Genomic DNA, 27,364 nt, shown 5'->3' with positions numbered 1-27,364 from the left:
ATCGTGCGATTACTTTGCGCTAGTGATAAACGCAATCGATTACGAATTGGAACTCCATTGAAATATTAAATTCCGATCCATTCGTAATTTAAATCGGAAATGTGTTATCGCTGTGTTCCACGAGATTTAATATCATGTCGCGTGACTGAGTTGTAAATAGAACGAGTACAACCACCTCGAATAATTGTGGAATACACGTCGTAACGTTTCGTCACCTTTCGCAACAGACCACTGAGATATAGCGGACAATAAAAAGTGCAACTTTAATACCGCGGTGGTTATTTCGTAGATAGAAATATTAATAGAAAAACTCTAAATAGAAATGGAATTGGATTACGATCGAAAGATTAACAGATATAGAAGTACATATAAATATGTATTATCATAACAATTTATGTTAAAATCAAAATAAGAATAAAATAGGATTAACGGCTCAGAAATTTACTTCGCTATAATTGAATTATAAAATATTTTCTCAAAGTGGTTTTAGGAAATTCTTTACTAAAAAAAACACAAATGAGTTAGCATAGACGTAGTGGACGCACAAACTCATGTTTTACGTTTACTAATTATGTGTACTTTATGCGAATATATTTTATCATAAATCCGCGGGTAATTCCTGAAAGCAATTAAATTTCCTCCTGAATTACATCGTTATACAATTAATAATCATGTATATTTAATTGCAAATCAAACGAGTGAAACGATCAGCATTACGAGTAGTTGTTTAACTTTATTAAACGTTAAATCGAATCCACCGTTCAGTAATAATGCTGCTTGTCACAGATTAACTTCAATCATGTTAAAGTACGCAAACTATGATCTAACGTGTGTTAAATTGTTCTGCAAAAAAAAAAATAGTTGCCAAAGCGTGACCACAGTGAGAATCGAAACGTTTAATAAAATTAAACGATTACTCGTAATGCAAATTGCATGAATAATTTGATTTCGCATAAAACAACTTTAGTGATACTTTGTCACGGATAATCTTGGTTGATGATTTAACATGAATTAGCACGTAACAGTCGCTCCATTAATTCTCACTTAATCATACGTTGATAGAATTTTCTCGGAGTAATTACTCGTCACACGCGAAGATGAACGCGAGAGAAAGAACAAGGTACGTGTAGCTCTCATACTTGTCCCAAAAATACGCTAACGCGCTTATTAGCTGTGACCAGCAGCCAGAACGCACCACCAAGCGTATAACAAGATTATCATTCCTAAGAAAACTATCATACGCGATTATCAAGCTTTGCATTCGAATTAACGACTATGCTAGAATTTTTCTCCTAATTAAACTACGTTCGACCTTTTTCATAAGGACCACAGACGTTGCGTGATCGAGCCTACGTAAGTGAATATCGACCCTTGACTTGTTATATCCACTCTGAACTTTTAAGATCACATTTTTGTTATCGATTATCACGTCTCCTTGAGGACACCTTAATAAGCTAGTAGCCAAGTCGAAGGCTGATAAAGTGAAAATACACGCTAATTGTCATTCATCCAATTACCACTTTGGACGAGCATGGAATAAGAAACGATTCTGCGTTCTCTGTTCTTCATTTAACCCATTACCTGCCTCAATTCAGAAATACAAAAGAAAATTGAATTAACTGTATAATGATACTCATACTAACCAGCTGGATCAATTTTTGCCACAGTTGTTATAGTTTTTATTTAAATATAAAAATTAAAGCCCGTTCTATTCTTGGGACATTGACGGAATGTGCAATAGTATACCAAAAAGACTGTCTCTGTGTGTGAAAATGTGTCCAAAAAATGGGACATTAGCGGATAATGTGTACATAATATTAACTCTATGTATGCATTCCAATCATGAAAATAAATAATAGTCGATTTTAAATTTGAATAGCACTGACGAATAACACATTCACTCCAAACAAGTTTAAACCTGCTACTGGATAGACTTCTGCTGCCAGAAGATTCTTATAAATGACGAAACGCAACCATCTCTTAGAAATAGCCAAAACAAAAATGATTGAGGCAATTTAGTATGCCAGGGGTTAGAGTAGACCGTAAGATTGAATCGCAAACAAGTACAAACGAATTTCGCGGCTCTTGAATTATACGATTGCGAGGCCGATGTCGAAGATAAAATCGGAGCACAGTCTACTACATAATCGTGACATCTCTGTACTACCATCTGTATACTTCTCAAGAATAAAGTTAATTAACATTAGGTTGTCAGAGTTCGAAATATATTCTCTACATTGCTTGCTTTTTTTATATCTGTTGCCGAAGTAATTTGGAAGTTTGCTTGTTTCTTCATGTGGATAAAAGTCAGCATACGTGGTTGACAAAGATAAATAGATAGAGACAGTGCTCCGTACATCTAACGTTAATATATTTCATAGTCAGTAGACTTCTAATATTCACATTACCACAATGAAATACATCCTCGCTTCCAGAACTTTTACACCATTGTATCTCTATAATTATAAATGCGAGAAAATATCCTGTTTCTCTCAAGGAATAACGAAATGTCGACGTATAAATAAAAATGAATGTATTCGATCTTAAAACCAACAAATATACACGTGTCCTTACTCACACTATTGCAGACGAATCTGGACCAAGAGGACTTTGTTTTAATTTTCAAAACTCCGACCCGTGTCGCGACGTTGTCGTCGTTGAAAAAAAAAAAACTGTAGCTTAGCCGAGCCTTGAGAGATAGAAATTGAGAATAAAGCAGCACGAGTTTAAGAACTATAACCAGACCGTGGAGCGTGGGTGGAACGTCGGTTCAACAGGGAAATCGCCAAACACGTGCTTCGTGTTACGATGGTAGACAATGGTGTCTCACCTCAATTTTCTTTCTCCCGCGGTATCGTTCGATGATGAAACAGCCAGAATTCCATTCGACGGCCGCTTTGGTTATCCGGTTATTCGTCTCGACCAACTGGGCGTTAGAAATAAACCGTGAGAGTGATCGTGGACACCACCACCTACACAAACTGCCGGTCGGTCCGACACTGATCGTACCACCGACTACTTGCTGCGTGGTTTCGCAGCGGGAGCAGAGAACTCCCCGGTGGGGGTAGCCGCAGGAAATGGAACGGGGAAAACTGATGAAGGAAGGTCTGGAGGGAAATGTATGCGACGAAGCGGCGAATCTAAGTAAGAGAAAAAAAAGCCTTTCTATCCTTCTCGAGGGGGTGTTCCTAAGGACTGCACTTTCGTAGTTACCTGTTCGGTCTCGGTAAACCGTCGTCGTTTATTCCTCCTTTGAGATTGATTCCTTTTGCTCTTCCAAGGACCTTGTTGGGTATTCGAGATAAATGTTTGTGTATTTATTAATAAAACGATAATGATGTTATTAAAGTATAACTTTTTATACGACGTCAGACCTATTTATCGTTTGCGTTAAATTTCCATGTTGAATGAGGTAGAAAAGAGAATGTGAAAGAGAGGAATACGTGAAAGAGTGAAATTTAATACTTTGTGACACCGATAAACCTCTAAATTCTATATTAAAACATTTTTCAATATTTCTAACGGTTTCAGAGATATTAGCAAAAATATAAGTAATCGTTAAGAATAAATCATTCTGTATTTTGCAAATGTAAAATAAGTAATTTAATTACTCTTTATCCAACTCTTAGTTACTGAAATACTTTACACTTTACACTTTACAAGTTCGCAGCCATCAGCTCTCGGTATTATTCGCGACAAAGGATTGTTCGTCACGAGTAATACCGATTACCAGGTCTCACCACGTGGAGGTTGCTGCGACTGGAGACCCGGAGATAGAAGGAATCAAAGCTCCTTCGATCTCCCTCTACATAGAGTATACATACATAGATGCATACTCTACATAGAGTCGACGAGCTTAATACTAAGTACGAAACCATGGAAATCAAAGAAAGCAAACTCCCTTTGATTTCCACAGTCTGAGTCTGACTCTGCCAAATAATTATTTGAACTAAGGGTGAAGTTAAATGGAAATCGCGACACGACGCGACCATGAAACTAGACTTACTGAGTCAGTCCCGTTTCCTCTTGTTGGATCTGGACTCGAGAGGAAGACGACCGACGCCTCCGAACCAGTCCTCCACACCCTGCACCCCGTTGGGAGCCACTATAGGACCCGACTTGCACCCGTCTCACTGCGCTTTGGACTTACTGCACTGCGCCGGGAGCCTTGGACTACACTAAACGTGATGCAGGAAGTAGAGAACCGATCCGGAGGAGCCGATTGTCGTCCTCTCGAATACAGATCCACCAGGAGGACGGCAACCGACCTTTCTGTCCAGTTACACAGTTGGTCACTTCACTTATCACATCAAGTAATAGTGACCGAAGTGGAGAACGAAGTTGCGAGTCCAATATAGACCTACGAACAAAGCAAAAGAAGTTGATTAATAATTCTTTGGCAGAGGAGAGACTCTCGTACACGCATGCCTTAAAACTAACCAAACCAAACTAAGATACCCACAACCAATACCAAGTTACGACAACTAAGGGAAACTACACAAGGAAGGACACGAGACGCGGACGCACGATCGCGAGATCCATATCGACCGAAGGATCGTCGAAGAATGAGCTCTCGCCCCTCGTATACCTGTGTCGGTCGAGGGTCGCGACTTACTTATCCCTTTCAAAGTAGAGAAGGGGAAGGGTGAACAACAACCGCGTGACGGTTGATTCGAGGGCTCGTTGGATCTATGGAGAAAATAATTCGCGAAACATTGATATTACAGCAAAATCATGTTCTTCATCGTTGTTTAAATAATAAGTATTGTTAATGATAATCCACAATTACTTCAACAAGAACAAAAAATATACATAATTTATATTGAATATATTCTGCAATTAATATAAAAATACTGATTTCATTTTGTATAAGTACACACATCTTTCGGTTATGTTTAGCATGTAGTTATTATATTAGCTTGTTTCGTAAATGCATAAAATCAGCAGTTTAGTAATAACATTCATTAATAATATAAAAATGACTATGAAAACTATGTATACGGTTTTGACGATCATCAGTTTAAAAATTCTTACTTCCCGTAAACGTGCAGAAGTTAATTATTTCTAAAGAAACTGTTACATAAATATTATACTCATATTAAACATTATATTTATTATTTGTGTTAGTATATTTATCTATCTTTCTATCAATTTTACTTACACAGTTGCGTTGATGGAGAAAGTTCTTTTGTGGCACAATTGGCACATTCCCTTAGTTTTCGTTCCTGGCGTAACGTGTTACGCTTCGTTAAATGGTCTGAAAAACAAATAGTGCACCTATTGTTCTTTTTTATGTAAAACTTGTAGAACCTCGATTCTATTTGTACAACAAATAATTACTTTCGACAAAATAATACACTCTAAAAAGAATTCGATGTTATTTTCAATCAAAATATTGTCCAACATTTCCAAAATAGTAAATTTCAAAATAACTGTAAAGTCTCAATATTTTATCCGTAATTTGTCACGTTAATTTAAGAAGTATAATTATTTCTTTTTATATAAACTCATATACCGAATCAATATCAGCATCGTATGACGCTCCCGTAACTTTCTTCTACAATTCGTATGCAGTAAATATAGTTTGTATCTTAACAATGTTAGATTTTTTCAAATGGTCCTGGGTTGAATGATATTTTTATATTCAGATCTAACATTTATTGCCATGGTGCTTAGTCATTTTTAACCGACTTCGAAAAGGAGGAAGCTACTCGATTCGATGTGTATACTTTTTTGTTCAGAACACCAGTGAATCATTTGATAAATAAAAGTACACTTTTATAAGCCGCAATTTCAATAAATGTCGAGAAGCTATGGATATTTAAGAGGAAATATCCACAAAAACTGTTGAAACTCTCATCGGTGCGTTGAATACGCTCTCTAAAATATCTCTCCAGGAAATCATCGGATAAGAGGTTTCATAGATTAAATGAATTACTTTATTTTCATTAACACAATATTATGGATCATGAGAACAATATCACTTTGACACGCATTACTTCTTAACTGACACCCACCAATTCTTTTAAATTGGCTAAAATATCTGTAAGCATATAGTAATACAGTAACTAAATAAATATAATTCTAAATTAGCAGTAATTACAGTTTTAGTCGGTTAGCACAATTGCAATTGAAGACATACATTTTGTAGTAAAAAGTTACTTTCTAGTGAGTAAAAGTTACTTCTTAAACATTATAATTAGTTCTACATATTATAGAATTAAACTTCTAAAGCACGTAGCCACTCTTTCGCTAATGGTTTTTCTTGAACCGATGCATTAGTAAATTGATTTTACTAACACAATGTAAAACTGATTTTAATGTTTTATTAGATGGTACCTGAAAATATTTATCATAATTGCTATGATCACAAGCAGTGTCAAAGAGCGCGTAATAATAAATAACAATCTACGCTATTCTTTTCGCATAATAAACTAAAATTAAAAGTAACAATAACAAAAGGATTATTAAAGTTAGATCCACAAATTTGAGGGAATCCGACACAAAAATAATTAAAAACACTCTTAAAGACGACCATACTACCAAAGATAATTAAAGGTTGACTGCTATAAACGAAATCGATATTTACTCAAACTATTTACTTACAATGTAGAGTTTGTGTTACAACAAGTTGTGTTACTACAAGTTTTACATCAAAAAGAACAATGTGCTTTACTTTCATAGACAAATGTTGCAGCAATGTAACCAGGTCAAACATGCTGAAAATAAGTTGGCATTTCGGAACACAGCTACAATACAGGGTCATTAAATTCTATGGTCCTAATTTTAGATTATTTCAATATTCACGTGCCGACATTTCAACGTAACGTTATTTTTTATAGAAACGCACGATTAATTCAAGAAAAAATACCAATACCGAGATTAAGTATCCCCAGCCGGTAATATAAATAATATTAAAGACAAGCGAGTATTTCTGAGTATTTTCAATGTCCATGAAATGTCTCTTTTTCGATACCACCTTGCGGAAATTATTATTGTACCATATTTCACGAATACCTGCCTCCTCCACGCGCAGTATAACATCTGTCACGCGATTAACATACGGTGAATGTTTAAAGAAATAGTACGTAGACGGTGGGCTCGTGTAGCAAAGGTTCTTGCATATCTTCATAATTGGCTCGCCATTACGGATGTGCATATTAATCATTATTTTCGCGTGTTTCCACTCCGTAAGACAAGTAACGTTCCTGTACTTTGCCAAGTAATTGGCACATTCCCTTGACGACGGCATGTCTATCGCCTTTTCCTTCAATCTTACGAACGATTCGTCGTCAACCTCGAATGTGTCATTGAATAATGCAGTTTTAACGACGGGAATCAATCCAGAATCATACAATTCATCGAAACTCGTGTACTCGATCTCGTCCGTGACACGTAAACTCGCGGAGGTCACATCCCTGTATAAATGCGACGAGTAGATGGATGAAATCACTATGATAATAAAAAAAATGATTCTTTCCGTGATACTTTTCGGCTTTATCAGTACGGAAGCGGAGATTATCAGGCCAAAGATGTTCAATGGATTCCACTGTCTCGAATTAAATTTCAGAATAATCGAGGCGAACCAGACTAGTATAACGATAATGCAATTAAAAGCGATCCCAATGAAGGCTCGCGATACGTATTGATCATACTTGCGGATGATCGGTACCAGCGGACACCATTTTTCGAAGTTGATCGGCAAAGTAAACTTAAGTTTTCGTCTTTGGTGACTGCCTATCATAGGAAACGTCGTCATTAGCATCTCTGCTGACCCATACTCCATACCAGCTCGGGTAATACCGATTTTTCTTTTAATGTAGCGTGCAACGATGGTGAAATTTAAGGATTCAGCGAGCGTTTGTAATACATCTGCGTCTATGTCTGACATTGAAACGAGATACCCTTTAGAATTTGTCGTCACATTCATGTAGCCTAATCGATTGGTCACATGCACCGTGACTGGATAACCATGGAAATTCATTAATTTGTCAGGAAACCATTGGATGCTCGGTGTATACGTCTGCAGCTCGTAGATATTTCTGAATGGATCGTACTGGTGAATCCTCATCCCAGTCATTTGTCCATTGGATTCCGATAGTTCCAAAATAATCGCATGAAGGATTCTATTCTGCCACATTTGCTTCAGCAGTAGCTCGAAATTGTTGTTCTGCTCTACCGGTATGGCTATCAGCAAAACTCTTGGCCGAGTGTCATCGTACACTATGACGCGTATGATATCTTCTATTGCACGACGATCTGGTGAACTTTTCGAGACGTAAACGTACACGATTAGCGTCGAATCGTAAGCACGAAAGGCCGGCAATTTCGTGGGAATTGACTCGTTGAACGAAATGCAACTCGTGGGCACCGTTCGTGACACTGATCTATATATCTCGTCGACGATCTCGCATTTACTCTCAATAAGATCCTGTATAATAAACTGCACGTCCAAAGCTTTCGCCGAGTGAAGGACGTCCTGGAGTATCCGATTAATGGGTGTCAAGTATTTCGAATGACTCATTTCCTGCATCGTCAAAAGGAGCGTTGATAGTATTAAAGTAGCCTTCATGAGATAATTCCTTAATTTGGCTGATGACAGAAAAATTCTGCAACATTGAGGATTGATTCTTATATAGTGACGCGTAGAAAAAAATTTAAGATCGGCATTCGCGCATACAAGTTACTTCTATACGAGTCGTTTTATTTTATTGTTGACGCCACTGATATATTCTGGGTTATCCCTTTTACACAATATTATTTTATTTCATAATGATTTGAAACATTATATTAAATAACATATTATTTCATTTTATAATTTATGAAATAATGGTGAATCGGGTAACATCACAAGTAGGTGTCGATAAAGACGAGTGTTAATTAACTTGTATTCTTATTTACATAGATGAGCAAGGATAATAACAAATTCATGGATATTGCACAGTTAATAGTTACAAAGAAATAGACATTGACACTCACAACTTAATGGACGAACCAAAATTGCAATGTCAAAGTTTTAAATTTTAAATGTCGTTGCAATGATATTCTATGTTTTCTTAACTCATAGCTAATTTGAATAGCGCAAACATCACGAGTACGAGCAGAAAGTCGACGGCTGACTGAACGTAATGAAAACTTTTGCTCGTGCTAATTTTTCATGAGACAATTTCATTTGTGTCAAGTGCAGCATTACTGGCGCGCAAATTATGCAACTTTAATTCATTCGATAACGTTTCATCTGATTGCGAAGAAAAATCGTTTCTATATACTACAAATGACAAGTTATTGCTTCTTGTCCAAGAAAAAGCATGTTATTGATTTTAATAATGTTTAGTAATGAAATTCTTCGTAATACAGGAGATAAATAAAATTTTATTCCAATAATCGAACAGGAACACCGCATAATGATTTATTTGTTACGTTTACTTCAATAACGAATTGTATATTGTATGAAAAAATAAATATTCGAAATATTTATGACTAACGTTACTAAACTCAATTTTCTAGTGTACTTTGTTATTCTTTTTTTTATCGCTTACACTCCATCGCTTTCTTTCTTTTATCTGATTAATTTGTAACATCGTGCTAATGCTTTATATTCGACATTTAATTACTAAAGTTTAAATAATGTCGAGAAGTACTTTCGTTAACGAATTTCGCATGCGAGATCCACGCTGGCAAAGTGTATTCAATTGATTCGAATTAACAGAGCCTTCAATTTATCAGCAATTTGCCCGCCTAATGCAAATTTTATTGACCATAGCCTAGAATTTTGCAGATCATCCTTGAAGATGAATTATCCGTACAATTATGATAATTTTTATTAAAGTTGTTAACCACAATTGCGAAAACTGCACGCAAGGTCCCGGATAAAAGAAACATAACGAAGGACAAAAAAATACTAATTCTTAAATGCATATTCTTAAATGAACTACTGTTTAATAGCCATTTTAATAAGATTTAATACTGTTTAATAACGTTTATTGAAATATTCATGAGTAAATTAATGAATAATGCAAATCAATTTCGTTCTTGGTTGTTTTCGTCAAATCGATTAATTGAATTCTCATCTAAATTGCTATCTATCTTCTAATCTATCTTCAAATATACTTTATTTACTATAAGTTACGAGGTAATAATTATACTGCGGATGTTTACAGATTTATGGCAAGAGAAAATGTACGAAGATGTACATGAATACAAAAATGTATAAAATAAGAAGATAAGAGACACTTTCATTTAAACGTCAATTCTTTATTCGAATCTAAAAATGTATGAATTTTCATAAACATCCGCAGTCCAGTGATAATAAATCGTAAACGTTTATACAGTGAATCTCATATTTATTTAAGTAATCGTTTATTTCTTACAATGTTTTATTCAAGAATGAAACATCACGTTACATATAAACGAATAAAGTATACGACATTACCAAATAAAGTAGAAGCTTAATATTGCAGACTTTACATTCATTAAGCATATAGAAGGATATGTTCCTTAATCGTATCGTAAACGGTAAGAGCTCGGAACGTTAAATTTGAATCGTAGGTGTGTGATAGTAAAGTAGTGCAGTCGTGGGAACTACTATGAATCGGACGGACGTTATCGAAAAGAAGAATGGCATAAATAATATACAACTTAACCGCTTACACATCCGTGAAATATAAACAAATGAGGATGGCGATAGACAACGATAAATGTTTATAAATTACGTATACAGCATTAAGGATAGGAAAGTAAAGACATTAAATATACATCTTTGGCGATTCGAAAGCACAGCGGAGTATTCGCGAAGCGCAATTTCTTAATGTCGGGGAATATTCTATCCGATATTAAACTTATGATGTATCGTTCGTTAACCACGAACTTCTACAACTGAACACACATACGTGTTTAGTCTCTATTCCCTGATTAATATTAGAGTGAAGCAAGAGAAGAGAACTAGAATGATATTTGGTATAAAGGTACCAGCGCTGCTTCCGCCCAAGCAAGCGTTTAGATCGCATCGGTTGATGATTGGGTTGAACTTTTGTTTGAAGTATTCCCAGTCGCAAAGACCCACATCACATCCGTCCATCATAACAAGTTTCTCGGCCAAGTAAAACATCACCTTCTTTGGTTGATTATCGCCGTCGCACCTGCGAACAAAAACAGAAGATGTTTGTGACCAACTGTTGTTCATTTTACCCGAGTCGTTCGTGATTTTAAAACGTTCCGTGCCGTCTGTTTCGCGCGTTAGCGTGTTATTGAGAACATTAGTCAACGTCGGTTCACTCGGTATTAAGCATGCGATGGAACTTTGAAAAACACGCGATAAATTCACGCTTGAATCGTACTTTAAAACGAAAGAGGTACAGTGGAAACTCATTAAAATGTCGGGGAAACGTGAGGTATCGTGTCTTGATCGATACAATATTTCCAAAAATTGGATAAATCACGATCAAGTGGCCATTTTGTGAGTCTATAATCGAATGTAAGCGAAAGTCATCGAGTTTATTTGTATCTGCGATTTATGAAATTTTTTAGTAACGCTATGATTTATAATAACATGTTATTCTTTTCATGTATAATATCCTGAGGAAGAGTTGACAATTTTTTTTAAATATAAATATGTATTGAGGATTTTGTAGGTTATTATATAGATGAAATTTATTAATGGTTAGTTTAACAACTGAAGGTATGTAAATCCCTCAAACATGAATATGAATCAATAATGAAACAATAGTTGAAACTGAATTACTTACTTGTAAAATACTGCAACGAGATTGGCGGCGAAAGGAGAAATGAAAGACGTCCGCCATTGACGCTTTGCCATGTCTTTATAGTTATAATCTTTCAGCTGCATTTGATCTTTATTTATGTTCAACGTGGTCAAGAGATTCTGCAGACTTATGATATCGCTGAAGTAGAATATGCCTCGAGGTTCGACCGATTCTTCGTCCTTCTCAATTTTCCTACGAACGAAAAGCAACAATTAGCGTGAAAGTAACGTAGAGAGAAATTAAAAACGTTACGTAATAATAAATCAGACAGTTGCACGTGTACCTGTGAATAAAAGGATATTTCACTCGAAAAACAAAAAGCAAAAGTTACCAAAAGTGATTCATCATGTCTTGCAACAGCGTACATCCTAGCTGAGCATTGATTGCGCGTCCGTATCCGGCTTTGTAATAGTAGTGGAGATCCTCGCGATATTCCAGTACACGTAGCTCGTCTTTGCTGAAGACTGCGCACCAGGGAGAAAGTTTCGTCACTGTCCAAGCCTTTTCGTAACGACACATGTCGTACATCGTTAGGATTGATCCTAAAAAGTTAGATATTTCATGATACACGACGACGTCGCGACGCGTCGTTGCGATTAACTAGTAAGCGCCTCCAAAGCTCGAATGCGGCTCACGTTTTGAAAGATTGTACAAGTATCCGAGACGACGACTGACGTTCTGTATGAGGGTCTGAAACTCCGGTTGATTCTCGAATTCGCCCACTATTTTCGTAGAAATGTTGTTGCAGTCTTCGAGCCATGAATTACAGGTTTTGTATGCCTGGAAGAACATTGTTAGATATCGTTTATCTGATATCGCTAAGACTTTAAATATATCAAGAGGATTAGAAAAAGAAACTCTCTAGTGATATTTAAGGAGGTAGTTATTATAACCAAAATTCAAAAGTTTTCTTTCAAGATTTAAATATTTTAATTCGGGGCGAAACATAATTTTTCCCTTAAAGTGAAATAGATAAAGTTAATGATTTACAACCTTATATAACGTGAACTTTGTTTCTGATTTTGTTTCTGACTTTTCAATAGTTGGAAAATAATTTTTCACTGACTCTTTCATATAAATAATTTTTAATTATATCTATATATTATGGATTATATTTCTATACTAAACTTTAATATGGTTAATAAACTTGTATCTTTGTAAATAACAGAAAATCATATATCTCATAAGAAGCAATTCATACAATTGTTGTGTTCTAATTCTACAAATTTACATGTCAGTATGTGAAGTATGCAGTTAACTGCCCTACGTATTAAGAATTAGTAAATTTTTCCCATTCTATTACTTTTCTAGTTTAACTATATTTATTTTTCTAATCGTTTTATTCCTGTTGAACATTATTTGACCATATTGGTATCATTGGTTCCCAATCCTGTTAATATATTTTAAACAACCCGAATAAAATAATGCAGGTCAATTCTAAAAAGTCAACTTGAACAAAATGTTCCGTCACACATTAGCAAACGCATCCATCATTCTCGATCACTTACAGCGAGCAAAGTGTCATTGGGGGAAACTTCTTCTTCGATGACAGTATTTACGTTCCCGAACAGCCCTTCCTTGAACGATTTCATGCTGTTGCCAGCATCGACGGTTTTAAACTAAACATAATTTATTCGTTACAGGAAAAATCACAGTTGATCCCTTCGCGCAATACTGAACATTATGAATACCAAGTAATCCTCCGGCGTTATATTTCCGTTGGGTTGCAGAAGATGGGGGAAATTACTTTGCAATCGTCTCGCGAGCAATCTCATATCTTCCACACCTTGCGGTGTCAAAATTTCCGCCCTTTCCATTTCAAGGTACGCGTTCGACTTCCATCGTTTCAAGTTTTCCAAGTCCCTATCGCACATGTGGCCGTCTGTGGAACAGAAAAAAATTCACGATGGCCGTACGAACAATTGCGAAACGTTCGCGTACGAGTGGTACAAAAAATACATTCAAGAATACGTATTAGAAAAGTAAATATTGGATATATTCAGGAAGTTTTGATATCGACGACAAGCGTGTTCTAGTTCCGAAAGGCAGGCTTGTACATGGAATCCGTAAATCTAAGACACGCTGCTAGGGAATTGATCAATACGTAAAACAACGCGTGGCTAAGATCGATACGAAAGTGTCAATGACCTGAATTAGCAGCGGACTGGTTTACTTGCTTCTCCTGTAAAAGGAATAGTTTTTCCTCGTAAGTGTCTTTAGCGAACAATGAACCTAGTTCGAAGATACTGCCGCATACCTAAACCTTATTTCTATCTGTTTTTATTCCAACTACTGTTACCTTTTGTTCCTTATAGCGAGTGCATACTCTTTTTTCTGAGTTCAGAAAACAAATTTTTCATTTTAAATTGCCAAAGCTATAACTTAAGTTTTCTCAGAGTTTTCTGTAAATGCTGTTTCTCAATATATAAAAATAAACGTACCAAATTTCAAAAGTTTATGTCTAGTACTTTGATTCCAAACAAAAAATCATACCCCATAGATATCAAAAAATTGGACGAATGGAATTACTCACTGCGTCGTGTTTCGTGATTGTTTAGTATTTGACTTTGGATTTCCGTTAACGTGAGCATTTCAGCGATTTCCACAGTCGATGGACAACGTGTGCCATGAGTGGCGACCATCCAAATTTGTGCTGCTTCGCAGTCTACGAAATAATCGACGGATTAATAGAGTAGACTAGATTTGATTTGTTTAATTAAAAATCAAATGTCTACCGATCGAAGGATTCGTTATTTATTGGAACACTTACTTGGCACATCTTGAAACCGAGTTTTGCCAGCGTGAACAAAATGGTAGGCAGTTTTGGTGGCCAAGTACAAGTACGGGTCAGTTTCGTCCGCGAAACAATAGTCAACGTCACGTGTATAAACGAGATTTATTAAGAAAATCACCAACAACAGGGAAGCGTTCATTTTAAAAGACATTATTAGACCTAAAATACAAAAATCAATCATAGTTCAAATAATTAGTACTATGATCAACTGTTTATTAGTTCGAATCCACTATGCTGACCATTTTTATAACGTTTAATATGAACCAATGGGAGAAAACGGATGACTGGTTATTTATAAGAAGGAAATACTGAAATGTTTATATGTCGAAAGGAAAAGTGAAACGTTTATTCCATACTATCACAATAAATTGTCCAAAAAATTTGTCGTGGACGTTTACAGTGAACAAAGAACTTTACAAGACCCTGAACATACATTTTATCAGTGCACATGAAATGGTTTGCTTCGTTAAAGTACAGCGAGCACATAAACCTACATTTTCCTGTGCTGATGTCACATGTTGCTACGGGCGTTGTAAATTCTAACCAACTAAACGTAAAATTGATCTTATATAACCAGAAGGATTTATATTCATTTCTTACTTTCCGTGTTCATATCGAGAAACAAAGAGCAAATTATCCTTGCGTCCTTAAGACTTATATAAATCAACGTATACTAACTCACCCAATCAACGACAATTGTCGCAGACCTATAGCTATCAATTTGAGAAATAAATCTTAGATACTAAGGAATTAAATAATTCTAAAACAAACTACTAATTAGTTCAGTTATATACTACTTAATAGTCTTATTAGTAACTTTTAAGTTTTACAATTCTGAGTTTAGATTCTAAATGTGAACGGAAAAAAATTTCCGTTTGAGTTTGTAATATTTTAATAGTTTGAAATTTCATTCGTTTCGAGAGGTCAATGAAACGGTTGTTTATCGAGTTTCCTCGCTTCGTGGCTTAAAAGGATTCGATTCGCGAACTGCATGCGGCAAATACTAATCGTCCACCAAGGTTAAGGATAGATGCTAAATATGAATGTGAAAGTTAAGATGTGCTCGCACGCATTACGGGCACAAGCGGCTACATTGCATAATCCCCGGCAAGAAACTGGTTTCGCTGAAGTGCGAGACTTAGTGATATGATTACAAATTTTGCAACCAATTTTCAAGCGTAACTTTTGTCTTCCTGTTATCAGAACTCCTCGTCGGAATTTGCACCTCGAACTGTTAATTTACACAATCTATTTCGCAACCAGTTTCAATGCTGAAAAATGTTGATGTATGAAATGAATTACGAAATAAAATATTAGCGGCTCTATTCTAAAAGATCGTGAACATTTTTAAATTTGAACTCTCCAAAGTACATTAATTGTGGATGTATATGCAAATTCATATTTTTACATGTACAGATAAAGAATTCTGATTTTAATGAAAATAATGTTTCATCTTCTAAGCAGTATAACGTGTATTTTATTGTTGATATTTCATATATGTTTGCATTCATGCAGATGCTCATACATTTTCCTAGAATTACGCTTGCCATACATTCATAAACATCCGCAGTTCATTAATAAACCATAGAGTTACTGAGCTTTACATACATAAATGGTGGGATCAATGATACTTGAACAACTTTTCCAGAACCTACATAAATTAAATATTTAAAGTCACTATTTAATAGTTTGCCAGTTTAAAAGTAACAATTAGTTATAATAATAACTAATAGGTCTCCCATTAATTAACATACTTTAAAGAATTAAAATTTGAAAATGTTTATAATCCACGATATAATGTTGTTAAACTCCGCTTTTCTCAAAAAATTGTTTTAATCAAATATTATGTACAAGTCATCCACGTGGATAAAATTTGCGACGAATCATTAGGAACCTATGAAGGCGGGATGCGCTGAAAGAACAATTTAAGAGTGAGTATCGTTGAAGACAATGTAATGGGTAGTGGCTCGATTAGTAAAGCCTTCTTTCAGTCTAATAAGTCTACTTGGCCTACTTATTGTTAATGTCTCGTGTCCGCAAGTGCCAAGTGCCGTGTACGCCTTGTACTGATTTGATTTTACCGCGAAACTTCAATAATCCTGCGTTGCGCATTCCTTTCCAACAACTATCAAAAACAGATTTTTTCGTCTAATTTTAATCCTGGATTTGACATGCTACATTCTAATGATATACTACGTTTGAATGCATACTTCTCGAATCGCCGTGTTAAATTAAAAGTGACAATCGAATGATCTCGAATGAATAAAGGAAATCGTCTCGGAGCGTGGTACAAATCTGTTACAGTTCATCGATTGGCCGTAAGAACGACTTTCGATTGAAGGCAGTTAGCTTCAATTGGGACTAAAATTATTGAAATAACCCATCATACGAATACTGCATTTTTCCCAAAATTGATTTACCCAAGTACATCTTTAGAAAAATTCTTTAAATTTATTTACACCTATCCTTGATATTGAAGAAAAACTTGATCTTTTTTTATATAGTCATACCATAAGTAAAGGACTATAAAACGTGTATTTCTGCAAAAATGATATATTTGTTAAATTTGTCTCCTTTATTTCTTTAAATCGGAAGATAAACAATTTAAGAGAAATATTTTACCAAAGAATACACTTCTCTGAAATATAAAATTTTCTTGTTTGGTGTGTTTATTATCCGAATTATCCGGATAGTTAAATAGCAACAAATTTTCATACAGATTGTGAATTTTTAACAGTTTTTTTTTTTAATTTCATTATCAATGTTACTAGTTCTCCTCGTTCGATTCCAGTAATGAATCATCCGCCGGTCGCGAAGGCAAACAGAACAGTTTACCATCACGCAATAAATAACGGTGGCCAGTAACCTGTGCTGGATAATTGAGAACAAAAGTAGGACGTCGACGTCACGCTCGGCGATCCTTGCTGCTACCATTCAACGATTTAATTATTCACAGGCGAGTTTATTTATTCAAATGAAATTCCTCCTAGATGTGTAACCGGTGCTCGGTGGAAAGCTGAATGAGATAAATTTTGTTGCAATAATGGTCCCTCTGCATCGTGCTGGCTGACCTACCACAAATATTTTTTCTCTCCTACGAAATATTTTTTAACGTGAACGTACCACACCTTTACTCGTACAAAATTTAAACAAATATATTTCGCGTTACATTCGTGATTGATATTTATATTATTCTTCGTATCCCATCATAATTAACAGTCTTGAGTTGATGATTGAAGAACGTATTATACAAGTCCATGCAAAAAGTGGGTTTTATCTATGTTAAGACAGAATCCTGTTTGTTTATCTCTTTTATAAAATGTATTTGTTTAAATCTTGGAATCTCGAAATGTCATTGCTACATTTTGATAACTGTATTCGAAGATTTGAAAAAGTTGTAGCGCTTTGAACACGATGTAGGTCAAAGAAAGCAATTTAGAATTCTAAAACCCCTTTTTAGAAATTTTACATGCATGCAAGATTCAGTATTAATTACTATATAATCTTATTTATTTATGTTTTATTAAGGAGGATTACTCTAATTTCAAGACAAACTCGAACCGCTTTCTCCCGATATCCGCCATTTTCTTACTCTTCAGTCACGATGCTAGATTTGAATATGTGATAATCTGTTAAAAAAAAAAAAAAGTTTCTGAAAATAACTTGTTTCGTAGCTCAGCATACTAGAAGTATCTCGCTTTAATGGTAAACGATCAACATATAAAAATGGAAAGCCATGGACGCTATAATGAGAACAATCGAAAGTGCGGCTAAAGTTAGATCGATTGAAGCAACTGTTAGAGAGATCGCTGGATTACGACTATTTTTAGTAGAGAATAATTCATATTCACCGAGAAATTACCGTAATTACGAAACTTGGTGTTTGACTTCACGCCCTGTTTGAGCGCATTAAATCTAGCACACGGCCCTAGGAAAAGGAGAGAGTGCGGCTCACACTGCCAGCTTTTCACTTTTCCTCGATCGGCGAAGTGCGTTGACCTATTATTCTTTTAACTTCAATTAGACGAGCCTTAACGATGCTCGCGAACACTCCAACGCGACGATCGACCTCCTAAGTGAACTTACGATCGCCTTTTTTAACGGTTACATTATCCGTTGAATTGAAGCCGCGAGTGAAATCGTTGGAAACGATCGATTCGGAGAGGTCTGCTCGATTATTCACAGCGATATCAAGTTTTCACTCTTCTTTTGGAAAACGTAGTAATTTTTAAGAAATCCACAAACTCGGATGCTGTCGGTCGCTAGCGACGAGCTTCCTGGATTTCGTTGTAATTTCGACGATTGCACGGTGGAACGTTGCACTGTATCGCCGTTTACAATTGGAGTGAACCGTGAAAAGAGCGTAAAGTACACAAACTCCAGGCTGTATGCCGATCGCGACCACCTTTCGAGGCGGCAGCTCGTGTGGCACTGCCGTAAGGTCGTCGAGCTTCGTTGCTTCTGGCGTATACTGTGTAAAAGTCGTATAGTTTCCAACGATAGAGTCCCCTTGAATAGTGTATTACGAATTGCAGGCTTTGATCCTTTCCTGGTACGGCATAGCATTTCGTGAGTAACATAAAATCATAAAGGTTCGTTACTTTAGGCACGCACGATCGATAAAAGGTGGGTGAAACAGAACCCCTAAGTTGCATTAAACTGGCTTGTTAGAATACCTTTTTCCTGTGAAAGTAACCGAAAAATATGGGAGCTTAAACATGGAGAAAAATGATATAGCAGTAGGCAATGGAAACAATTCTAAACAAAAGTGTACAGGAGAAATTGTTTCAATATACAACGTTTTGGTTCTCTTCTTCTGAACACCCTTTAGGTATTAAAATATGATTAAATTGCAAAGTTTAACACTATTTCTGCCAAAAATGTCAAAGAACACCTTTTGACTTTTTTATTTAAAATTGTTTCCTTAGTTTAAGAATTTTTATTTTTATTTTTCTGTAATAATTATAAAATTAATTTAGTGATAACTTCTTTCCACCACCTCCTCTTAGATCTGAAGTTCTAGCTATTTGAACCAGGTGTCTTTCCAGGTGGCTTCTTTTTACATATTAAAGATTTTATAACACCCTCTAATGTTAAGTTATTTTACACAATATCAATATCATGAGGCAACCCATTTCAATTCAAACTCGAGAATCCCAATTTCAAGAGTAGAAACAATAGAAAATTGTAGACTTAGTAGATCAATCACGCATGTACAAAAATTGGCATCGAATAAGAAAATACATTTTATTTACAACGATAGCAATTTTGATGATTTAATAATATGATCTAAATCATAATATGTTTACGATGAGGGATTCTATATTTCTGTGTGAAATTGATGAACAGTATAGTTTAATAGCTGTTACGCAGAAATTGCGAGATTAAATCCGGCATTTCGTCATCGTGATTTTTGTTCTATGACATAAGCAACTGCGATGATGCTTCCTCAGTTGCAAACCAATTGTTATGCCGCGTGTGTTACAGAATTCTTCCACGGACTTCTAATGGGTTTAGATATGACCTTTCTTTTGCTGTGAAATATTGAGTTGTTATTATTGACGTGTTATTTGCTTAATTTAGGCGACGGAACTTATTATTAACACAGTAATAAGTATTTAACAAAGTATTCAGAAAAATCATCGTCATTCGTTTAACTGCTTTTGTTGAAATTATTTTAATACAATTTTTATAGATACAGCGGCACTTACTAACACTTACATCGACTCAATATTATACTTTGCAATGGTTATATTAGCTACGGACGCTTATCACGTGATAGAATACTGTGTTCTAAGTGATTACATTCTGCCTGAATCTAGTTGAGCTTGAATCTCCGATCGTAGTAGCCAATCGTCACGGTATTTAGTTTAGATGGCACTGACATAAGGTCGTTATGCTTCGTTGCTTTACACCTGTATATCTCATGTCATGAGCGGACACTTTGTTAAAACTACATACATAACATTCCCTAAAATTGAAAATATTATTGTATAGCGATAATTCGTCGAAACGACCATGTACATATTTTTAATGCATATCATTTATTTATAAAGAATCCATAAAATCTTTAATCTATAAAAAGAAAATGTCGAAACCAGATCATGCGTTTCATTGTGGCAAAGGTTGGTATTTTAACATAACAAAATGTTAAATATTTCTATTTAAACTAAAGTTATAAATAATTAAACGCAAAAACACAGAATTAATTTCTACACGTAATACATCTAAAATTAAAAAAAGAATTAGATGTGAAATATGTTTTATTTTACGTGAAAAATTTGGTGGCAGTTAAACAACGTCGTTCCCACGTTGATTAATTGATCAAGTGATAATGTAATAACAGTGATATTAGCTGACTACAAGGGGAAGACAAATTGTTATATCAATCCCAACTAAATGTCATTAAATTGTAATGTGTTATAACGTACAAGCCCCATCGTTCATCACGCTAGCTTATGCGACAGTAATATAAGGTCGTCGAGCTTCGTTGCTTCAGACATGGACACACATGCAGGATCGACTTTAGACGAAAGCAAACATGCACTACATCGGGGCACCTCATGCCACGATACTTTCCAACACATTATGTTGAATATCACGTGGCAATATTACAAAAGAAAAAACTTTCTTTCTTTCTACTATCTTGATAGTAAACGTAAATAAATTGAAAATTGAAACAATCGAACGAAATTACAAGAAGAAAGGCTCGACGATGAACGTAGAATAATTGAAGATGAAAAACTAGGCTTGCATTTAAATTTCTATGCATTCAAGGAAATAAAAAAATGTTTATTCAATTTTTCTCGATTACAATACTATCTTCCCATAGATTGTGTTATCCCACAAGTTCGTGCCACTTATTGTTCTGTTACTCAAATTAGTATGGAAACAATATTCCTTTAAATGGTATAACAAAAATGTAACCATCCTCTCTTTCTATGATCTTTTCATATCTGGCAAAATCAAAGTAAATTTAAAAAAAGTTTATGTCTTCACTTGGAAGTAACTTGTAATATCGTCACGTAAAAAAATATCGTTACATCTCGTTCGATACGGATCGCTTGAAATTTAAAATTCAGATATTTGATTTTAATTTGTTCATGAGGATACAAAAGGGCGCTTGTATTAAAAGTTTCATCGGGGCGCGGATAACTCAAACGTCGGCGCTGAACACATGCATCACACACGTTATTACACTGTAATTTCATCAATACAATCACTGACAAAAGCACACTTGACATGCTCGGTAATCACTTCAACACCAATCAATTTGAATGTTACCTTTATATATCTTATGTAACGTGCTTTCAAAACTTTCAAAGTGAATGTATTCCGCTTGACCATGAAAATTGTTAGTGGTCGCTATCATCTGTTTCTATACGAATATACATGTTATTGCAATCACAATGAGAGTGAGAGTAACTATTTTGAAAATAGAAGATGAATGTGTAGATGTTAAATGAATCGAATATATATTAAATTATACTTTTCTGTGAACAAAATACGTTTTGCTCTTTATTTGTAGCTTTTCTCGACTCGTTTGTATACAAGAATCCATGCAATCAAGAAAAATGAATTTAAAAATTCTAATAATTACAACGTAAAATTTAAATGTAAATTAAATTATAGGGCTGATCAGTACAGCCGCAGTCATTATTTATGATGAGTGGTTCGTCTATATAGAGTATAGAGATTAACTACACTATATCTATAGAATTCAACTATAGAGCTTATCGGCTACAGAAGTCTACGTTACAACTAAACGCAGCGTCTCCTAATTTCTCCTTTAGGTATTTCCAATCACAAACACTTCCATCACAGCCTTCTACATCCAAAGGTTTCTCGTTAAGATAGAACCTTACTTTGTTCGAAGAATCACATCTGAAAGCAATATTCTATATGAAAATCAAGTAAAACGTTTGACGAATAGAAGCGAGTAGATTTAGGAACTGAGTACATATCCCGTTGCATTGTTGCTTAATAAAAACACGAGTATTGACGTACCGATAGAAAACAGCTGCGATATTTGCAGCAAATGGTACAAGGTAAGAAGTTCTCCATTTTCTACTGTCTACCATGCTTTCATAGTTCCCAGCTTTCAAAGGTGTTGTGTCTTTCGCGATTCCCATCGTCGTAAAAAGTAATTGAAGCGATGTACTATGGCTGAAGTAAAAAATACCTTGCGGCTCGTTCTTTGTGTTTCCTTCCTCCAATTTACTAAAGTGTAGAAGAAAGAGGTTTCAGAAAAAAAATTGCACGGTAATGTTTTCAGAAATACCCGAACTCTGTCGAAGAATTATCACGAATATTTGTTTACTTTGTACGTATCTTTCTTAAACGGTAAATTATTAACGATTTTGAATTAACGTATCGTTTCTGCGTACAATGAAAATTATATTATATTATATGAAAATAATATTACAACGAAAACTGCACTAAAATATTAACATTATATCGTTATGCTATCGGTAAAATGCAACACGTATTCTGAACACGAATTGCGTAAACTCACGTGAAATGTTCGAACATATCCTGCAACGTCGTACATCCAACCTTATTGCTCATGTTTTGCCCGTAACTGGAGTGATAATAATAATAGAGATCTTCCTCGTACTCGAATACTTTTAACGACTTCTCTGTAAAAGCGGCGCACCAAGGAGATAATTTATCGACGAACCAAGCCCTTTCGAACACACACGCTTTGTACATAATCAAAACAGTATCTGCAACAAATGAATTGATTGAACAATTAACCCTCTTAAGCGCGAATTGATGACGATTAAATAGGCTCAGAATCTCGCAGCAGTGCATTCCATACCATAAGGAAGATCATGTTTAAATCCTAATCGTCGACTGATTTCGTGAACTGTTTCGTTCATGACAGGACCATTCACAAAATCATTATCTTCAGCGTTGGTTGAAGGACTGTGCACTTCATCTAGCCAAGGTTTACAAAATTTGTAAAGCTGAAAAGTATAATATTGTTTTATTGGATAAAAGTTTATGAAATACCGATTGATGTAATGTTGTAAATTTCAGAATTCCATTTAAAATATAAATTAAAATTATAAATTAAAAATGTCTTATATAAAATTGTTAAATATTAGTCAAAATTCGGTGGCACTTAAATAACATTATTCCCACATTGATAAATTGATCGACTGATAATGTAATAATAGTGATATCAGCTGACTACAAGGCGGGCAAAAGTGTGAAATCAATCCCAGATTGATCTTATCCTTATTCTTAACATTTTATTCTGTCATTCTTACCTTCAATAAAGCGTCTTCATCGGACTCCAGCACTTCCATATCGATGGTAGGTGTATTACCAATAACACCATCGGTGGTAGATTCATTACCAATAAGACCTTCGATGAAAGAGTTCATGCTAGCGACGGTTCGTTGAGTATTCGTCGCTCTGAGCTATGGGAAAATCAATATAAATGTGTGAATAATTTTCATTGAAAACTATATAATTGTAAATGTTATTTCCGAATTGATTTAAAATATTTAGAAGATCTGCTTTGACAACTTACTTTGTATTTGCTTGAATTAGATTGCAGAAGCTCAGGGAAATAATCTTTATATCTTGCCCCCATTAATTTTAGATCTTCTTCACCTTGCTCCGTCAAGTACTTTTGGGTATCTTTGCTGAGGTCCGGATTTACTTTCCATTTTTTTAACATCTTTATGCTTTCTTTACATAAACCACCACCTAGAAGTAAATATCACCATAAAATAATTACATAAATAAGTCGAAGTAAAATAGGAAGTAAAATAGTCTAATAATTTATACTGGGAGGTAAAAAATTGAATATTTTGTTAACAGTTCGATTACTGGAATAATTGTGCTAACTAGTAATATTACATTCTTGTCAAGAATAATAAGAACACATTTGCATACAAATTTTTTAAATATTTAGTAACAGCCACAGTCACATATTTAAATAAAAAAACATAATTTAAATTCTGGGCAAAATTTTTATCTAGATTGGAAACATAAATGACGACTAAAAGATAAACGACTCTTTTCCCAGTACTCGTCAAATGAAAATAAAAATGTCAAATTTCGAATGAAACGTGACACATTGATCGAATAAAATGTAACTGTTCGATCGGAAAGATGTTTACTTATAATATTTAATGCAATATTTATAGAAAACTCTAATGAAGTATAAAATGTAAAAAAATTTGGTCAATTATCAATGGCGCACTACACTTTAATCGTTTGGAACATTTTCAAAATATAATTTGCAATAAGCCATACTCACGTCCATGTTTTTTATGATTGTCTATAATATCATCTTGAAGTTCTGACAATTTCTTTTTCATACTTTTGATCTCCTTTCTCCCAGGATAACGAGTTCCATGTCTCGCCAGCATCCAAATTTGCACCGGTTCGCAACCTTTATATATATCAAGTACATAAGAAAAGTATATTAAAAATTTAGTATAAGTTAAGAACCCTTTCATCGTAAATTCGAAAGGTTTTAGTACTTACTCGGTACGCTAGTGTTTGTAATTAAGCCATGCATGTAATGGTAAGCTGTTTTTGTACCAGCATTTAGATACGGATGTACATCGGTAGGATAACAATAATTATTTTCAACATCGCTTGAAATTGAACGACCCTTGACGCAAACAAATGCAACTAATATTGTAAATATTCTAATATCCAGCATTCTCGTATCTGTAATTGAAAATAAAATGTATCAAATCACTAATCTTTATAATAGCGTAAACGTTCTACAAACGAAAATATCATTCCAAAAATAAATCAGGAGCAATGCACGTGACTATTGATAAAATCTATAAATCGTTACTTTATCGTGATACCATAGTCATTATGACAGATGTTACTTCAGATAGTGCATACGTATTGTGAGTGATTAAACGTTTGACATAATCTATACGAATCAATTTGTAAGGGTACATACTTTTTCTTCGAATTTTCAATATTGTTGTGTTCGATTAGTGATACCAACAGTATATCTTCAAAATTTTCGTTTATCTGTTTTTCTGTCTGATTGTCTATTCCAACATAATTAAAAAACAAATCAACATATTCTTAATATATATAGAAATATATAATTTTATGCACCTCTAGACATTTCTTCGATCTAGGGAAAAGTTTTTCAATTTTCAATAGAAACGATCCACTAAGAAGAAATATTTAAAGTTATGAAATAATTTAGTATAAACTAGTGTCAAATGGGCAGTCATAGAACGTTTAAATCTTATCACGTCTATCGTAAACGTAAATCACGAATTGTCCAAGAATGCTTACTGTACTATTGTCTGTTGTTAGTCTTTATGTATAGGTAGTTTGTGAAAGTAGCTTTAGAATATTGTTTTTTAATAACCTAGATACACCTGTCAATGTAGTGTGGTGAAGACTTAAACGACATCACTTTTCGCATTTAATTATAACATTTTATACTTTCCTTTAGAATAAAATATCGCATAGACTCGTTACCGCTAATTATTTATTAAAAAACAAAGTTCTCTTTTGGAATACCCTTTACGTTTAATACCATTCCGTTTAAACTTCTAAGTATACATTCCAATTTTTAAAACTTCTCTATTGGTATTACTTTCGCTGAAGGAAGTGTAATTTTAATCCCTACATAAATTGTATTATGTTGTTCACTTTAAATATGATCGGAAAAGTAACAGAATATAAAGTATATGATCCAATTGACAAGTGCGTTGCACCACTTGTATACAATACGTTATCGCACGTGCAGCTATACAATCGCGTGCCACGGTTTTATATTCTCAAGCGATCGGGTAAAAAATGATATGTTTACTTTATTAACATGTAACAATGTTAACTTTCTCATAACAGTTTCTTGATGTATAAATTTGTAAACAATTAAATACTGAAGTCGATAATAAACTGAAGCAAGGTAGATGCAAACTAAATTTTATTTTTACAAAATTATATTATACAATAGACATTAAAATGTATAACGACATTACTATTTTATGAATTTTTAAAATTTTCCGTTACATAACATCATTTCACAAACCTTTACACAATTGAGTACTAAAGTGAGCAATAAACTGAAGCAAGATAGATGCTAACTAAATTTTATTTGTACAAAATCTTATTATACTGTAGGTATTAAAATGTATAAGTGTAAATACTAAAATTAAAAAAAAAATTATACACCAATATTAAATTGTTTTTGCATTTCACACAAGTTTCCGTTAATTTGATCATGCGCTTTATGGTAAAAAAAAATACACGCAACGTATGTTAATTGTTTATGTAAAATACAGAAACATGCGATTGTAATTTATTAATTCCGGAGTACACCAGCTCTTTAATAAGGTTTTTTCATAAATGTTTACTACTCAATTATGTACAATAGATCTTCCATGCAGTAACACACTACTTACGTGTAGTCGTTTAGACGAATGCTCAAGAACTGGTTGCTCGCCTACCTTGTATGCTGTGTGATTGAGCGATAAAAATGTTATTAACTCTACCGTTTCCTCTTTTATAGCAAAAAGTATCCAACCACTACATATATCAATCGCCTCAAGCGACAATACAGTCAAGGACAAAAATATAACACGTCGTATATTTTTTTTATGTAGATTGTAACACCAGTCGAGAGAATGTACGTTTTCGTAGATTATTAGCTACCACTTCCTATTTCGCTTGCGGTGTTTCTCTTTTTTTTTTAAACTCATTAAACCTAATTGGAATTTTTTTGTAGTTTTTTACATTGCTAGTAAGTAAGATAAGTGATTTTGTATGTTTTTTTTAGTTTTTTAAATTGCAGGGTTAATTG

At 34.4% G+C, this 27,364-nt stretch overlaps 4 protein-coding genes across 6 annotated transcripts in view; all 4 read right to left on the bottom strand.

The window, feature by feature from the left end:
• Nucleotides 1-3,174, bottom strand: part of LOC128873174 (transmembrane protein 114) — a 40,977-nt gene extending 37,803 nt beyond the window's left edge. The window contains exon 1 of the mRNA XM_054116537.1: nucleotides 2,831-3,174. The gene's annotated coding sequence lies outside the window, so the exon portion shown is untranslated. The remainder of the gene's footprint in view (nucleotides 1-2,830) is intronic.
• A 3,625-nt stretch (nucleotides 3,175-6,799) lies between these two features.
• Nucleotides 6,800-9,111, bottom strand: LOC128873383 (uncharacterized). Its single transcript, XM_054116941.1, has 2 exons — nucleotides 8,980-9,111; nucleotides 6,800-8,609 (listed from the first exon to the last, which is right to left on the bottom strand). Exon 2 carries the CDS (start codon nucleotides 8,570-8,572, stop codon nucleotides 6,830-6,832), a length of 1,743 nt encoding a protein of 580 aa, XP_053972916.1. The 5' UTR covers nucleotides 8,573-8,609; nucleotides 8,980-9,111; the 3' UTR covers nucleotides 6,800-6,829.
• A 1,211-nt stretch (nucleotides 9,112-10,322) lies between these two features.
• LOC128873697 (multiple inositol polyphosphate phosphatase 1-like) lies at nucleotides 10,323-19,004 on the bottom strand. 2 transcript variants are annotated; one of them, XM_054117451.1, is made up of 9 exons: nucleotides 18,408-19,004; nucleotides 14,533-14,715; nucleotides 14,296-14,427; nucleotides 13,454-13,644; nucleotides 13,271-13,381; nucleotides 12,398-12,542; nucleotides 12,094-12,304; nucleotides 11,745-11,954; nucleotides 10,323-11,138 (listed from the first exon to the last, which is right to left on the bottom strand). In XM_054117451.1, the coding sequence occupies exons 2-9, from the start codon at nucleotides 14,705-14,707 to the stop codon at nucleotides 10,901-10,903; spliced, it is 1,413 nt and encodes a 470-aa protein (XP_053973426.1). In that variant the 5' UTR covers nucleotides 14,708-14,715; nucleotides 18,408-19,004; the 3' UTR covers nucleotides 10,323-10,900. The 2 variants fall into 2 exon arrangements, with proteins under 2 accessions (XP_053973426.1, XP_053973425.1); XM_054117450.1 differs by having other exon boundaries at nucleotides 18,419-19,004.
• A 3,057-nt stretch (nucleotides 19,005-22,061) lies between these two features.
• LOC128873773 (multiple inositol polyphosphate phosphatase 1-like) lies at nucleotides 22,062-27,079 on the bottom strand. 2 transcript variants are annotated; one of them, XM_054117604.1, is made up of 10 exons: nucleotides 26,967-26,981; nucleotides 25,499-25,592; nucleotides 25,063-25,251; nucleotides 24,833-24,967; nucleotides 24,098-24,276; nucleotides 23,832-23,984; nucleotides 23,378-23,525; nucleotides 23,072-23,282; nucleotides 22,564-22,776; nucleotides 22,062-22,440 (listed from the first exon to the last, which is right to left on the bottom strand). In XM_054117604.1, the coding sequence occupies exons 3-10, from the start codon at nucleotides 25,241-25,243 to the stop codon at nucleotides 22,290-22,292; spliced, it is 1,371 nt and encodes a 456-aa protein (XP_053973579.1). In that variant the 5' UTR covers nucleotides 25,244-25,251; nucleotides 25,499-25,592; nucleotides 26,967-26,981; the 3' UTR covers nucleotides 22,062-22,289. The 2 variants fall into 2 exon arrangements, with proteins under 2 accessions (XP_053973579.1, XP_053973578.1); XM_054117603.1 differs by lacking the exon at nucleotides 25,499-25,592 and having other exon boundaries at nucleotides 26,967-27,079.
• Between the last annotated feature and the right edge of the window lie 285 nt (nucleotides 27,080-27,364).

Source organism: Hylaeus volcanicus, chromosome 3 (assembly GCF_026283585.1).
Source record: "Hylaeus volcanicus isolate JK05 chromosome 3, UHH_iyHylVolc1.0_haploid, whole genome shotgun sequence".
NCBI lineage: Eukaryota > Metazoa > Arthropoda > Insecta > Hymenoptera > Colletidae > Hylaeus > Hylaeus volcanicus.
The sequence above is the reverse complement of the archived record's forward strand: the minus strand, read 5'-3'. Positions and strand labels throughout refer to the sequence as shown.

What these genes read in the sequence shown, in the direction of transcription:
- LOC128873383 (XM_054116941.1), bottom strand. Translation starts at nt 8,572, where the DNA reads ATGAAGGCTACTTTAATACTATCAACGCTCCTTTTGACGATGCAGGAA.
- LOC128873773 (XM_054117603.1), bottom strand. Translation starts at nt 25,243, where the DNA reads ATGCTGGATATTAGAATATTTACAATATTAGTTGCATTTGTTTGCGTC. An exon ending in CTAATTCAAGCAAATACAAA is followed by an intron (nt 23,985 to 24,097) that starts GTAAGTTGTCAA and finishes ATTTTCCCATAG; the next exon opens with CTCAGAGCGACGAATACTCA. An exon ending in GATATGTTCGAACATTTCAC is followed by an intron (nt 22,777 to 23,071) that starts GTGAGTTTACGC and finishes TCTACACTTTAG; the next exon opens with TAAATTGGAGGAAGGAAACA.
- LOC128873697 (XM_054117451.1), bottom strand. Translation starts at nt 14,707, where the DNA reads ATGTCTTTTAAAATGAACGCTTCCCTGTTGTTGGTGATTTTCTTAATA. An exon ending in CAATCACGAAACACGACGCA is followed by an intron (nt 13,645 to 14,295) that starts GTGAGTAATTCC and finishes TCTGTTCCACAG; the next exon opens with ACGGCCACATGTGCGATAGG. An exon ending in GACATGATGAATCACTTTTG is followed by an intron (nt 11,955 to 12,093) that starts GTAACTTTTGCT and finishes TTTCGTTCGTAG; the next exon opens with GAAAATTGAGAAGGACGAAG.